Source organism: Crinia signifera, chromosome 6 (assembly GCF_055691185.1).
Source record: "Crinia signifera chromosome 6, ASM5569118v1, whole genome shotgun sequence".
In the NCBI taxonomy this organism is placed as follows: domain Eukaryota; kingdom Metazoa; phylum Chordata; class Amphibia; order Anura; family Myobatrachidae; genus Crinia; species Crinia signifera.
Genome location: NC_139222.1, coordinates 108,322,203 through 108,338,034, shown reverse-complemented (window position 1 = coordinate 108,338,034; position 15,832 = coordinate 108,322,203). Strand labels below are relative to the sequence as shown.

Below are 15,832 nucleotides of genomic sequence, written 5' to 3'. Positions count from 1 at the left end.
GTATGTATTTCAAGCCGGGCAGCGCGAGACAGACCCTCTCGGGATCCCTTTGCCCTGTCCCTGAATTCTCAAGCCTCTTTGACACCCTGCAACTCCCCCCACAGATTGGCGAGTACCCAAGGATCACTGTACCCCCCCCCTCCTTTTTATGTGAACTTCTGTACACTACAATCTGTGTGTGTTTGTGTGTGACCATCTCTACCCCAACTCTTCCCTGGTGTTTGACCCCCCCTGTACCCCTACCCAATGTCTGTGGCATTACAGTGTTTGGTATAATGTGTAATGACATTATGGCGTGAGGCATAATATGTAATGAGCATTACGGTGTGCGGCATTATGTGTAATGGGCGTTACAGTTTGTTATAGAGTATGTAATGGGCATTAAGGTTTGTTATATAGTATGTAATGGGCATCATGTGTGACCTTACGTGTAATTGGCATTAGGGCATGTGGCTTTATGTGTAATGGGTATTACAAAGTTTGCAAAAATGTGCAATGGGCATTAGTGTGGTATAGTGTTAGGCCGCTCCCCTTTTTGCTGTGCAAGAGCCCCGCCTACTACAAATCAGGGGGGGGGGGCGCGAAACATGCCCTTGCTCCGGGCACCGTGGGACCTAGCTACACCACTGGCCGTATCAGTCCAGGGGTGAGCCAAGTCTGCCAAATAATTCCTGGGGTGAGCCAAGTCTGCCGTATAATTCATGGGGTGCTGTATTTGTCCAGGGGTGATGCTAAGTGTGCCATATCAGTCCAGGGGTGATGCTAAGTGTGCCATATCAGTCCAGGGGTGCAATTAAGTGTGCTGTATCAGTCCAGGGATGCTATTAAGTGTGCTGTATTAGTCCAGGGGTGATGCTGTGTGCCGTATCAGTCCAGGGGTGAGGCTAAGTGTGCCGTATCAGTCTAGTGTTTGTGCCGCCCACTTGTGTGACTTATCATAGTTATCCAGCTACTTCGGTGCAACCTTTTGGCCTAAAAACAATATTGTGAGGTATGAGGTGTTCAGAATAGACTGGAAATGAGTGGAAATTATTGTTATTGAGGTTAATAATAGCGTAGGAGCAGTTTTTTATGCTTTTTTTTTTTTTTAAAATCAGAACCCAAAACCCAAAAAATCCAAACACAAAACGTTTAGGGGGTGTTTTGGCAAAACCCATTTGAACCCAAAACCTGAAGGTAATCAGAACCCAAAACGCGAAAAGTGGCCGTTGCACATCCCTAATTTATAGGAGGGAGGAGGGAAAGGTGATTGAATAAATAAATGTTTGACGCAATGCCGCATGATCTCTTTCCTAAATATATGATATCACATGGCACTGAAGGGAGGAATAAGAAATACAGTTATACATAGGTGCCGATTTATGTTTTTGCTGGTGGGTGCTTCATGGGGAAGGGGGGTGGCCACAAATAGGAGGGAGGTGCATGCTGCAGTTGGGATTGACATATGGGGTATATGGGGGATATTATTAGGGTTAGGCTGCAGGGGAAGGGGGTATGGGTTGGGTTAGGGGGGGGGGTAGTGTTAGGCTGTGGGGAGGGGTGTATTGACTACTAACCTGTTGGGGGAGATCACATCACCACAGCTCTGCTTCCCTCCAGCGTGGATCGCCGGTTCCCAGGGTAACTGTCATTCAGCCTTCTCCCCCTTCTGGCCCCCTCACAGACACAAGGACACGGGGCAGGAGATGAAGGCTCATAGGGGCACAGACATGACAGCGAGCCTCGTAGGAGGATGTGGGAGAGCACCAGATGCAGTAAAGCAAGCAGCAGCAATTCCGCATATGTACGTGTATAGCTCTCCGCCGTGGTCCCTCACCTCCCCCTGTCAGTGCCAATACGCTGCTGCTACCATTGTAACAGGTGACTGATTGTCTGAGAGGGAGCAATTGTCAACCAACCAGTGTCTGGTTGCGGGAGCTGATTTGTTCTAAAAGAGAGAACTAGTTTTTGTAATCAGAGAGCCTCTCTGCCTGTCCTTTGCCGCTGCCCGTGATACCACCTCCTGTACAGCCTGTGTCCAGCCAGTGACTGAGGCTGCCTTACATGATTGTACAGCTGAGCCGTCACTCGGGTGCCCTGTAATGCTACAGGCCTCTGGCGGCTCAGCTGTCAATCAGTGGGGCCTGGTGGGTGTTTAACATTTTCCGTGGAGCATCCACAGAATCGGCGCCTATGCAGTTATATAAATCTGTGTATATTTTGAGGCAGTGCCTACTACAACTGCCAAATACCTAATACAAGATTTACAGCACCTAACAGTCTGATATCTCGTGTAGAAAGCAGACTGTGACTACTGTATGAAACAGACCCCACATTTTTTTATATTGAGTCATTTTTTTACTAATTTTTCGAAACACAGAAAAACAGAGCAAACATAAACAATTTTAACAATAAGAAATAAAAAAAAGCATTTATATCATTACAATAATAATATCTAACTTACAATAGCAATATTAGTTTTCCCTTTTCTAAGTATTCTTTTTTCCCCATAGCTATTAATATCAGAGGATATATAACATATAATGAGTCCATCACATAGCTAACAACATTAATCGATAGGGAACAATATAGTACATAATATACAGACAAAGACCCTACATTTAGTGAATAATATGTTGGCTAATGTATTATAGAGCTGTGCGCTCAAGTGGCCAGTGTCATCTCTGGGGGCCAGTGTACAGCAGACCTGTAATCTTTGGTGGGCAGTGTACAGCGACCTGTGATCTACCAAAACTAGGGTAGTGCGAGCGGTGCCCCTTAAGGTTGACACCATGATTTCACAGATTTACGGGGTGGGGCTGGCACAGGAAGCACAGACACCTTGTTACAATGCTGCTCTTCCCTGTAGCCATGACCACATTTCAGTAGCAGTGACTGATGGAGGTATGGTGACCAGACAATAGGGAAATTTCCTGGGCCTGTATGTCTCCTTACTATTCCACTATGAATGAATGTGGCCTATTTTGTTTTTTACAAAACATAAATTGTACAGTGAAAAATATGGTTCTATAAATGAATAGGCCCCGAGGAACAGCTAACAATTATCAGGACATATAGCATTAGGTGTTTTATTTTGTTACTTGTTTCCGTAAATGTTTAACCTGTGTAAAGAAGCATACACATCGGTCAATTTCATTTCAGCCCCTTTTCTAAGTGAACTGAGCATTTAGATATGGAGTACTGATCACTCCGTGTGTATGCACTGTAGCGATGGTGATGCGCGGTCCCACCCACAGGGAAAGCCAGTGCTTGCACGTCGCTCAGTCAAAAGCCGGGTCACCACGTCTGTATGCCCCTTAAGAACTGATTGCTTATCCTGGTTGCCTCAGGAAAAAAAATGAGTATTATGTATCTTTCTATTTTATTATTATATCTGGTAATTACTGTAGTTATTAATTACAGTGTATGGGGAGTTCACCTTTTTTTCTCTGTTTTTCAGGTGTAGTAGTCATAGCGTTTGTTGTCTGCTGGCTTCCATACCATGTGAGACGTTTGATGTTTTGTTACATTCCTGAGGAACTTTGGACAGAGTAAGTAAGAGACCGAAACTAAGTCAATATGCTGTAACTGTGGCAAAATATTACAATTACTATTGTTTTGCAGCATTGGGTTTGAAGCCACACCTTTACTACATTTGCAATTTTTATGTTTTCTATGAGAAAACATCTGGATGCGATTTTGAATGTGCTATTTTTTGGTCATGGCTAAACGTGCGATATTTAGTGTGGTTTGCAGTAAACTTGCGATTTTGCCAGTTTTTGCCCAAAAATTTGCACCCTGTTACATGCCACCTTAAAGGTTGATAACTTTACAATTGAATCCCAAAATGTATCATACGGCCCAATGCAATGTTTGGTTTTGTTGGGTTTTTAAAAAAAATTATAGTCATAGTTAAAACTTTTCACAAAAACTACTCCATTATCCCTTTAATACATTTCAGTAAAACTAAAATAATGTGAAAAGGGTGGAAAAAGACAATTTTTTTAATTTTATTTTTGTACAAATAATGTTGATAAACATGTTATATTATATGTAAGCAAAAACAGTGTTTTAGATTGCAGTCCCTTTTATAAACAGAACCAGGTTTTGTACCAGGTATAAAACAATTAATTCTACCTCATGATTTTACCAGTATATATTTAAAGTTCTTTTCACCTTTGTAACAAGTGAGAGCTCAAAGCTTCTGTCGGCTAATCCTGAATGCAGCAGCTGGCAGCTGAATTATTGAACATTTTACTTAGTGAGTGTGTTAACAGCCTGCTGAGCCCCTCTATATAAACAGGCAGTGAAAATGTTTGTGTGGCCCCTTCAAAATTGTTCTTCCATGCCTTCAAGCTTCCCCTGTGAATGCTGTCAGTTACTGTTTGCCAAACCCAATTACAAGGTCAAGTATTGTACGATATGAGTTGAGAGTCGACCCAGCAAAGGTGGATAGGAGCCAACTCCAGACTGATTACTCCTTATTTTATGCCTCTGTTTACCAAATCTGCTTAAAAGCACAATTAATTACTGTGATTCAATAAGATCTGCCTGCAGCAGAGAGTGGAGGCAGGTTTCCAAAGTGCTGCAAGCATTTTTCATCAGATTATTTGGGTTTTATTATTTTTTAATCTAATCCAAGTGCATTCATTATTTACCAATTATTAGAACTGATGTTGGTTAAGCAGTGACACTTAGGCCAAGCTGACATAAATAAAAGTTCTGATTTTTTCAGAAACTACTACAACAGTGTAATAAATGAACGTAGATTCACCAATGTACGGTTATACAAACTCTACAAACATTTTGTGACATTTTCATAGATGCTGACTTGTCATCCACTTATTACAGCAAAGTTGAAGAGAGTTTTTAAAAGGGCCCCCCTCCCCCTCCTCCGCAGGGAGGGATACAGAGGGGCGAAGGGGCAGTCGCCCCTCCCTAGATCTGCTCCTGGCCGATAGCCATCGATCCCATGTCCCTTCCTGCGCACAGCCTGTTCCATACGCACGGCCGCTGGCGCGGCACCCATCCCTTCCTCTGACACTGAGCCTGGGGAAAGACCTGCCTGCAGCTGTTGCTCTGAGTAGTGGTCACCCTGCGCTGATGTTTCTTCTCTTTCCGCCTTGTCCAAGTCCCGGGCGGTGGCAGGGGAGTTTTGCTGGGTGCCTCGCCCAGCAAAATCAGCGTGGGGAGAGCATGTCCTTATCAGCTGTGAGTGGCATTTATCGGTACGTGGCTCCCGGGTGTAATGGGGAAGGGCTGCACTGGGAGTGCAGTAACACACCTCTGCCCCACCAAAAATACTATGTATATGTAATGACATACAGAGTCATATTTATGTGTGTGATAGAAGAATCAGAACTGGGAAGGGGAGGAGTCAAGATTACACAGTAAACCGCTCCCCCTAGAAGAAAAGATTAGATCTGCCCCTGCCCCTGCCCCTCCGGATACTTTGTATTATTAGTAGTGTCCCCAAGCAACATTTACAAAATGCAGTAATTTGTCTTTTTTCTATCCTCTTTGCATTTCAGCCATGTGATTTTATCATCAGGCTAAGTTCTCTTTTGTCTTCATGACCTGAATTATCACACCTCTCTGTTGTAGTACATTTCTACAGAACATACTTGCCTACCCTCCCGGAATGGCCGAGAGGCTCCCGAAAATATTGTCAGCCTCCCTGCCCCCGTGAAGTAAGTCCTCCACATTCCCCTCCTTGGGGAATCGTGTCATAGTGGCCCCGCCATGAATGACATGCAGGCTAGACCCAAGTTTAGTGTCAATTGGGCTGACCCAGGAATAATGTGGGTCCATTGTGCAGTATAAACAGGGCTGACCCTGGTTTAAACCGTGTCCAGAATCCTGTGCAAAGGTGCCCATACAAAGGTGCGATTTGGCATGTTTAGATCCAATTATGATGGATTAGGCAAATATATTGGATAAAAACTGGCCAAAATGGACCTGTTTGACATTCCATCCGACCCGATGTGTATTTCCTCAGCATTGTATTGGATCCTATTGGAATTGGAAACATCAGTATACAACTGAGGTGCTGTTTTAGCACCCGCAATGTTTTGGATCCGATCAGGGCATAGAAGTGTGCTAGCAGTGCCACACCACTGACATACACCTACAGTCTGCGGAGCGGGGAAGCACCTGTCATGTCAGTCTGACTGGCAGCCATATAGAGAGAGGCTACGGTAGTGGCAGATGGGTTGGAATATTGCAAAACTCCCATTGTGGCCGCCCATTCATTTGAATTGGAGTTTTGTAATCACCTGTCGCTACTGCAGCCCATTTCCCACCAGTAGCTACCCATTAGTCCTTTTATATGGGAAACATTGATTTATCGCATGTAAAATGACATCAAGTGCCAAATAATATGTTGCCCTACCTGTCAGGGGAAGTTGAAGGGAAATCAGGTGTATGGAGGATTTAAGATTTGGATTTTTGTTGGAAAAATGGTATTAGACAAAAATGGCAACTCATAATAGTGCTGAGTTTGGAGTAAAGAAAAAATCAAGTAACTTTGCGCCTGGACAAACCATGACGCAGTGTAAGAGGTGTCAATACATCAGTCTGTTGTCTGCAGGGTAAATTCTGGTAAAAGCTTTGTTTTAAACTGCTGTTTAGATTTGCGTTTGAACACATCCCCACCCGAATCTTATCTTTCTGCACATTTTACATCTGACCCACCTGCAGTGCAGCATGGTTGGGCTAAGAAGCAGTTACTTCCATTTTTATTTTTGCTTTTTCTTCCCGAATTAGTACTCAGGCTTTCTTCTATATCACATAACCTGACATCACATGGTCTAAAGTAGGATGGAAGAATAGCGCATGGTCTACCGGTTATGATTTCTGTTCATAGATGCATTAACTCTAAGTACACAAGCCGTGAGCTCAGTCACAGAGATCAGTGATCCATTTTTATGCATACATGGAATACATTATGGAGGATCAGAGCCATAGTTGTGTACCCAGGCTTATTCAAAGTTCTGGAGCTTTATGTGTTTGTTGTGCCATTAATGTACTCACCTTATTTTGTTTTGTTATTCTGCAGTGAACTGAATGACTTCTACCACTACTTCTACATGCTGACCAACGTTCTGTTCTATGTGAGCTCCACTGTCAACCCCATACTTTACAACCTGGTATCTGCAAACTTCCGACAGATCTTTGTCTCCACGCTCAGTTTTTTATGCCCACCATGGAGAAGAAAGAAAAAGCATCCAGCTTTCACCAGAAAGTCCAATAGTATCTCCAGCACTAACCACACGTTCTCCACCCAAGTAACCCGGGAGACTCCTTACTAAAGAGAGGGGGGAAGCTGTTATACAATACTTCTATAACATGGTTATTTGTGATCTTGTACACAGTCCTCTAGACTCCCTTGTTTTTCATTGTCAAAAGTGTGTGGTACATCATGCCAGTACGTGCTCTTTATAAATCAACCTTATTCAGAAGGTCAACTTGAGCCCATGATGGTTTGAAATTCCACCAAGTGATGCATGAATTATGACTATCTGTGTCATTACATCTCAGTGGACATCACACGCATGTGACAGTAGCTCTGAGCAGAAGGATTGCCATCTGACAGATTTGCACTGTTTCTTTTGAAGATGATGGATCTTGTTATATTTTAACTATATTCTTATAACTTATCACTGATGTGATATTGTAAATATTACAAAGGCTCTAAATGTGAAATCAGGGGATCCTTTGGTGAGGAGCAAGAAGACAGTGATTGCCAAAGTCCTCCTACTGGACTGCTGTATCTCCTACTTAAAGCAGTAGATGTTCATATGATTGGCACTGTGATAAAATATCTAGACTTTGAAGAGCATCACCTAAGTGGGGTCATTTATGTTGTATATGTAAAAATGCTAGAAATTGGAACTGATGCTTAATCTGTTACACTCGGTGTGTTTCATAAGCTCAGTAAATTATTACGGTAATGTACTGTAGAACCTTTTGGATAAGTGCCATATTGGAGAACAGGAGGGGAGGGAAAATGAGTTTACTTTATAATTAGTAATAATTCTTATATGTTGAAATACAAACTGGGAAATAAACCAAATGGAACTTTATTTTATATTAGAGGAAGATAAGAAATAACCCGCAGGCAGAGACGTTCTCTTAGCAGTGCAAGACAGATGGTGACAGGATCCTCTACTGCATCTGCCTTACGATGCGTTACCCTGAATGACAGACTTCTGTAAACAAGTTACTTAGGGCCTTATTCAGATCTGAGCTCAGTACAAATTTATATTCCATCCTGTACTGCAGATGGAACGCCATACTCACTGTATGGGGGAAATCAGTTCTGCTGGACAACACCCGATGACTGACTATGTACAGTTAAGGTGCATACAAACTGTACAATTTTTTTGACCAACTTTTTTGACCAATTTTTTTCATATCGGCCATTCTGAATTAAATTGATCAAAATATCTTTCAGTGCATTTACGACAAAAGACGAATGATGATGCACATATCCGCCAGTTGTTCATCAAGATTGTTCGTCAACTGTGCATGCAGTTCAATTTGGATATCTTTCAAAAAGAGCCTATAAACTGTAGCTAGATCTTTCATCTTTCGTCTGTCATCAATATCTGTCGTCAACATCTTTTGCCCAGGACACTTGGTTCAAGGGAAAAGTCTTTCAATGAAATTGGTCAAAAGAAATTGTACAGTGTATATGCACCTTTACGCTATTTATAGTAATGAATATTGGCTCATTTTCCTAGGCACTTCTATGGGGTGTAAGGTACAAAAAGCAAGATGTATTGTAGACAATTCTGTAGGCACTCAGTGGCATATTACGGAGAATTGAATTATTATTATTATGTCTACCTCCTTCATAATATCCCACTCTTTCTCATGTAGCATGTTCTCATTTTTCTGATTTTAGTTTTACAGATGCTTTTAGTGCCATAAATAGATGGCTGTTAAAATCAGAAATATTTTGCCATTTAATAGCTATTTTTTTCAGATGCAACAATACTATAGGAAATGTTTACCTGGTAGATATTTTTGTTATATATTAAAATATAAAACGTTATTTTGATACTCTATCTAGCATTCTGAAAATAATCTCATCACTTGACATGTAATTGTTTCAACTGAGCCAATTCAACTCATATTAACTCTGCAGAACCAAATGGCATAGTGTCCACTCCACGGACCAAAAATACACAATTTTAGCTTGTTTCAGAAAATAATAGATTTACTTTACTATAGAGTATATCAAGCAAATTGTACATATGTAGAGTTTTTAATTAGAAAACAATATGATGGATCTTAAAGAGCATTCAAAAATATAGTTGGATACCTGTCATTAGGCATTTTTAATTGGTTAAGAGTTTATAGGAAATACAAAAAAAATCATATGTCAACTATATGTGGTGTTGGCAGCCATTTTGTATATTGCGAGTTAACCCAATATTCAGCCTGTTAATTATCTAGGAACTAATGACATCAACGAAAAATGAGGCACTTTGGGGCAGATGTTCTAGGCCTCGGGGAGTGATAAAATAGAGAGAGATCAAGTCCCACCCAATCAGCTTCTAACTGATGTGCTCTTACCACTCTCCAAGGCTTAGTAAATTTGCCCCTTGTTCCTTGCAAGTTTAAAGGATGCATTATCGTATATATTAGTTCACTCCACAAAATGGCTGCTTCTACTGTGTAACTGGTACACTCTAAATAGTGTTTGCCCTTAGTCATTTGATATTTCCTACCCTAGTCACAGAGAAAAGTGTTGGCTGTACTGTGTGTGTTAGGGATAAGCAGACTAATGTATATGTTTCAGTTATATTCCAATATTTTATTAATAAAAAGGGAAGGGTATACAAAGAGCTATTGAATGTGCTATAACCTCTTAATGTCTTTGTTTTATCAAACCATTTAGAGTTTACAAAGGAGTTATGTATTCCATCATGAAAGACTTTTAAATGGCTTATTTAACACAAATGGTTTCAACTTTAGGTACAAGAAGACATAGTGGTCTGTTCATGAAGCAGTGAAAAGAATGGAGAGATGTGCCAGTGGAGAAGTTCCTATGGCAACCAATCAGCTTTGAAGTGACATTTATTGCATACATTCAATAAAGTTACAGTTACAATTTATTATCATCTGGGGAAAAAAACAAGCTCTTTACAGGCATAATTACAGTGTACATAGAATACCAGTGCAATAAGAACAGTATTCATATATAAAACACACATAAAAGGTATATCATATAATATTGAATAAAACAACATTTATACATTTAACATGCGTACAGCGCAAGGAAGGAAGCTATTATGTAGGTTGCTCGTATGTGCCCTCAAACCTCTAAACCTTTTTGTGAAGTTATTTTCTCAAAAACCCTGTAAAAAGGATGGCTCAGATTCTATAAAATATTTCTGGTTCTTTTTAAATCTCTTGATCTATAAAGCTCCAGAATGGTTGGCAACCACACCCAAATGATTTTACTTGAGGTATTAAAAATACACTCTAAATTAGAACGTTCTCTGGCAGTGCAGTTACCAAACCAAACATTAATGCCAAAAGTCAAGATCCTTTCAGTCGAGCATCTGTAAAGTTTGATCATAGTTGGGTCCACTCACAACTGCAGCCTTTAGACTCTTCAAAAAAAAAAAAGAGACGCAGTTGGAATTTATTTATTTGTAATGTTGTATTACTAGACCATGTCACGACAACTGAATGCCTAAGTATTTTACTGACTCTTCTATTTCCACATCTGCCCCGTTTATGGACACAGGGTTTTTGTCTCAGCTTGCTTCCTTCTCAAATCCACCACTAGTTCTTTTGTTTTCCACTCATTTAATAATAAGTTCTTTTCTACACTCCGGGCCACCAACCTTGCTATTTCATGCCTGTAGTGGGTCTCATAGCTGTCGCTGATCAATCTCACAACTGCAATGTCCTCAGCAAATTTCACGACCTTAACAGAGTCGGAAGATGATACATAGTCCTGAGTAAATAGCCAATACAATAAAGGGCTGAGGACACATCCCTGGGGTAATCCAGTTTTTATATTTATCTCCTCAGATACTGCGCTCCCAATTCTAGCCACCTGTGGTCTGTCAGCTAAAAAAATCTAAATTTCCAATTACAAGTAAATCCGCTAAAACCTAAGTCAAACAGTTAAGATATCAGTGACATAGTAATAACAGTATTGAATGCAGAACTAAAATCCACTAAAATAATTCTAACATAAGCTTATTTGTGTTCCAGGTGTGGGGTCTACACACAGAGAGATGTGCTGAGCATTCTGAGCGATTCTAGAATATGGTTCGTTAACAATCACTCAAAACATTTTGTCACCAATCATGTTAGTGCAGTTGGACGATTATCATTCAAACATTGATATAAAAGTATACATAGCAGCTGATTAGTTGCCATTAGTATCTTCTCCACTCTCTTCATTGCTTCATGAATAGACCCCACAGTATGGCAACAGCCAAAGGCACTTTCTGCTTTTGGAAAAGCACATTTAAAAAAGATACTAACATTTTTAATGCTGATCAAGAACATGGCATAATTATGTCTATGTTATCACTACCCATCTTTATTATATATCACCTATCGCTTGCACACTGGGAGTGCCGGACCCCACATACAATATATATATATATATATATATATATATATATATATATATATATATATATATATATAAAATATGTATTGTATAAAACAGTATATAAATGTATAGAAATGCTACATAACTGTGTTCTGTAAGCATGCCATGATGGATTCTACTGCAAGAAGGTCTGCAGAAGCCAACAGATGCTAACTAGCGGATGCTACTAAATAAACCTAGTGGTGAGAGCAACCCCATAATATTCAAGCTGTATGCTAATTGCACAATGAGGTTTGTAAAATGTTCTAAGCCAGTTTTCATACTGTGTATATATGTATAATGCCTGTAAAAAGCTTAATTTTGCACAAGTGAAAGTTCCCATTGTATTGTATGTTTCAGGATGGACTTGCCTCCTTTCCAAATCCTGTATTTAACCCACTACTGCATAGCACAGTGGTTCCCAAACTTTCTCGAATCACAGCACCCTACAATATCAGCAACCCTAGGATAAAACTTTTTTTTTACTGATAAATTTAGAAATAAATAATAAATAAACGTAATTGTGCCTATCAGTCATCCTTAGGGTTAGTTGTGTGGTGGTGGACAGCTGTGCTTTTTATTTTATTGTGATTGGCAGCCTCTAGCACTGGTTTTGCCTGTCACTATGACCATCATTTTTTTTGTCTTGGTCTTAATAGTGGTACATTGAAGATACATTTCTGTGGAAATAGTGAAAGCTTCTTATTTATATGATCATGTTATGTTTATATGTTTGTCAGTCCATTAGGGTTCCATGACAGGAAGTTGTAGTTGCTACACATGGGCTGGCCAAAGAGGCAAAACTGCACTAAGATGGATATAGCCGAACTGCACTAAGATGGATATAGCCGAACCCACAGACTGAGTGAAATGTGTCTCTGAAAAATAAAAATGGTTACTAATGAGCAGACTTACCAATACAGATCTGTTATAACTACTGACAAATGTTAATAGCTCCCATGTTCTGCAGACAGGGAGTTCTACATAATAATGCCTCCAATATTTTCTATATCATTCTGATGTACAGTATCTATGTATAAAAAATGAAATTTGTGATTCTCTGTATTATGACCTGTCTGTCTGACCTTTGCTTGCAGTGTAGGATTTAAACACATGCACTTTACTGGTTCCTCATCATCTTATTTATGTCAATCCAGTCTTGAAACAAATGTATGTATAATGTCTAATAAATGTTACCATAATTTGTGAATCAATCAAACAGGTGATGTCATATCAGAAACCATAAGAATTCCTGTAATATGCCCTACACTGAGAAAAAGCATTTAGGACGCAACAACCGAAGATGTCAAATGCACTTCCAGAAAATAAAAATAAAAATTCTGATGCAAATGTAAAGATAAGACTAGTTCTGCGCAGTATCATATGTGCCAGGTCTACATCAGGCATATTTCAGCTATACTTATACACTGCTTATCAGCCATTATCATCACAGTGTATTTGTATTAGCATATATATATATATATATATATATATATATATAGCAACTGGGTGTAGCAGCACTCAGCGAAGCTTGCAATGTCAAAGCAGTATAATATGGTGCCCCCTGCAGTGGTCCCAGGATGATCCCTGGGTATGTAGAGACTGGGTGGCGGTGGCACTAGAATCAAAATAAATACGCCAGAAGACTCGATGTGTTCCGAACGTTTCAAGGCATTACAGATTCTTTATCAAGGTGCAGAAAGACTTTCTGCACCTTGATAAAGAGGCTATACTATCCTTGAAATGTTGCGAACACATCCAGTCATCTGGTGTATTTATTTTGATTCGAGTGCCGCCGCCACCCAGTCTCTCTCTCTCTCTCTCTCTCTCTCTCTATATATATATATATATATATATATGTACTTGGGGGGCGGCGGCACTCAGACGAAAGAAAATGCATGACGCATAAGCTTGCTGTCATGCGTTTTCTTTCGTCTGGGTGCCGCCGCCCCCAAGTACTAACATGTTGAAGCTGAAGCCCAGAGTTCTGGATCTTCTTTGGAGGGCACCAGCCATCATTAAATATTGCTTTTAGCAAATTGCGAATGCCACCTCAGGAGCTTTTATATATCTATATAGATAGCTATATATATATATATATATATATATATATATATATATGCAGCTTGTTTTGTGGGTGTGTGTACAGAACAAATTTGTATATTATATGAGGTACAAACTGGTGTACATCCAACTCTTCTTCATCATCATAGTCTATACTAGTGTTGTGCTCAGCATTCACTGAGAATTTTATCTGGAGAAAATATGGATATTCATATTCTGAGTATAATGCAACTACCTCTATTCATGTGCTTGCTTTCATGGCTGTCATCATTATCGGTGTGCAGTTTCATCAGCTATGTACTTTGCGCAGTAGATGGACTGATGCTTGCCCTGCAGGCAATCCCACTGCAATGCTCCGGTTTCCGGGTAACAGTAGTTTACTTCCTGGAGGGAGGGGGAGCAGTGAGCAACAAACTATGGCAATGGAAAAACTGATACATAAATTGACCAATAGGGAAGTGTCTGTCCCAGTGACCGCCCCAGTAAAGCTCTTATCCTCTCTTGATATTGTCTCTGATCCCTCCCCTTAAACATAGTAGGGATGGCCATCGGTGGATTACCCATTGATGGTTGCCATCAATGTACTATTGATGGGCAACATGGATAGTGTGAATCCATCTACAAAGGAACAATTGATGGTTTCACCCATTGATGGTCACCTATGATTTACAATAAAGAAGGTTGTGGACCAATAAGAACCTGGGGGTGGTGCATCACAGGAGTGTCAGGGAGGGGCTAAGCTCCATGTCCCTGCAATTTGTACAAAGAAAATTCCTTGCTTCTGCATCATCGATGGTGGGGAACCCTCTGGTTCTCCCTTATCAATAGCAAATATATTCAACATTGGTTATAGATCTTCAATGATTTCCCTAAAACATAGGTACCAGATGCCTGAGCTGCTGCTTTCCTCCCCATGCTGTGCGTGTTCCTGTGACATAAATCACCCTCATCATCATGGTGCAACCTGGACCTCAGCAGCTCAGCCCGACAGACAGAAGAGGTATGCAGCTGCACAGGAAGTAGTCACGCAATGGCAGACAACACTGCACCATGCATGACTCCAGATATATGGCCGAAAAAAAGAAATATTTTTCTACCAATATAGGATGTATCAGATATAAATGACTGCAAACATTGTTTGGAGAATTGGGGTTGAGTGGTGACCCTGTTTTTGTGGATCCGGCTGAAGAAAGGTGTTTGCGCCTTGGGACTTATTCTCCTTTCTGTTTGTAGACTGCAAACATTGACCTTCATGAATAATAACTTACAGTATATGGTCATGAAAAAACAGTAATAACATAAATGGGTCCCTATTTCTAATGAGGCACGGAAAGTAAAATATACTTAAATAATAATAAAAATAATCAAAACAAAATCAAAAATTGGATGCAGATTAAAAGTATAAAAACTCTCCTAAAAATCATGGAATGACGTGGTTGAAACAGTATTCAAAAGTATCAGTCCTTAAAATAAATTGCAACTTTAAATAATTTGTATCCAAATGAGTCCTCTGTATTCCTTCTGCTGCTGCTGCTGCTGCTGCTGCTGGGCTTCATCAGGCACAGCCTGAGTAAGGTTAGACTTAAGCAGGTTGCAATCCACAGAGAGCATTGTGACTGGTGGTTGCATTGTTCCTCTTAAACTTGCAATCAGGCTAATTGATTAAACACAAATAGCTGCTTTTTATAGGTTTTTAGGTGTTATTTTCAGAGAACATATACCAATTTCCCAAAAAAATCTAATTTTATTTCTCTGGGTTTTTTTTTTTCAGAAATTGTATAAATCTTATAAGCAAAATTTTCATTATAGCACTTTGCGATAATTTTTAGTAGTATTGTGCAGATACGGATTTACCCAGATCTCAAAATGGGATCTTACTGGCTGTCCATTGACAGCTGATAGCCATTAAGATCCCATTCTGAGATTCGAGTAAATCCTATTTTTCCAAAAATATTGGAACTATAAGTGAAGAGGAGAGGGAAATATGTTGTGAAGATATCAAAGAGATGGATACAATGGTAGTTGGAACATCAACATGATTGCAGACTACCATTGGATGCTATAAAGAGAAGTACCGCTTTCTACAAGATAAAAGTGCTAAAAGGAGCTTTGAGGGGAATAGGCCGGACATACTTCCCTACTTTCTGTGAAGCTGCATGAGAC

The 15,832-nt window shown here is 40.0% G+C and overlaps 1 protein-coding gene across 1 annotated transcript in view; it reads left to right on the top strand.

Annotated features, from left to right (window-relative positions):
* NTSR1 (neurotensin receptor 1) overlaps positions 1–13,057 on the top strand; it is a 187,574-nt gene extending 174,517 nt beyond the window's left edge. The window contains exons 3-4 of the mRNA XM_083146794.1: positions 3,440–3,530; positions 7,037–13,057. Of these exons, the coding sequence (XP_083002920.1) occupies positions 3,440–3,530; positions 7,037–7,289 (344 nt within the window). The 3' untranslated portion in view covers positions 7,290–13,057. The remainder of the gene's footprint in view (positions 1–3,439; positions 3,531–7,036) is intronic.
* The last annotated feature ends 2,775 nt before the right edge of the window (positions 13,058–15,832 follow it).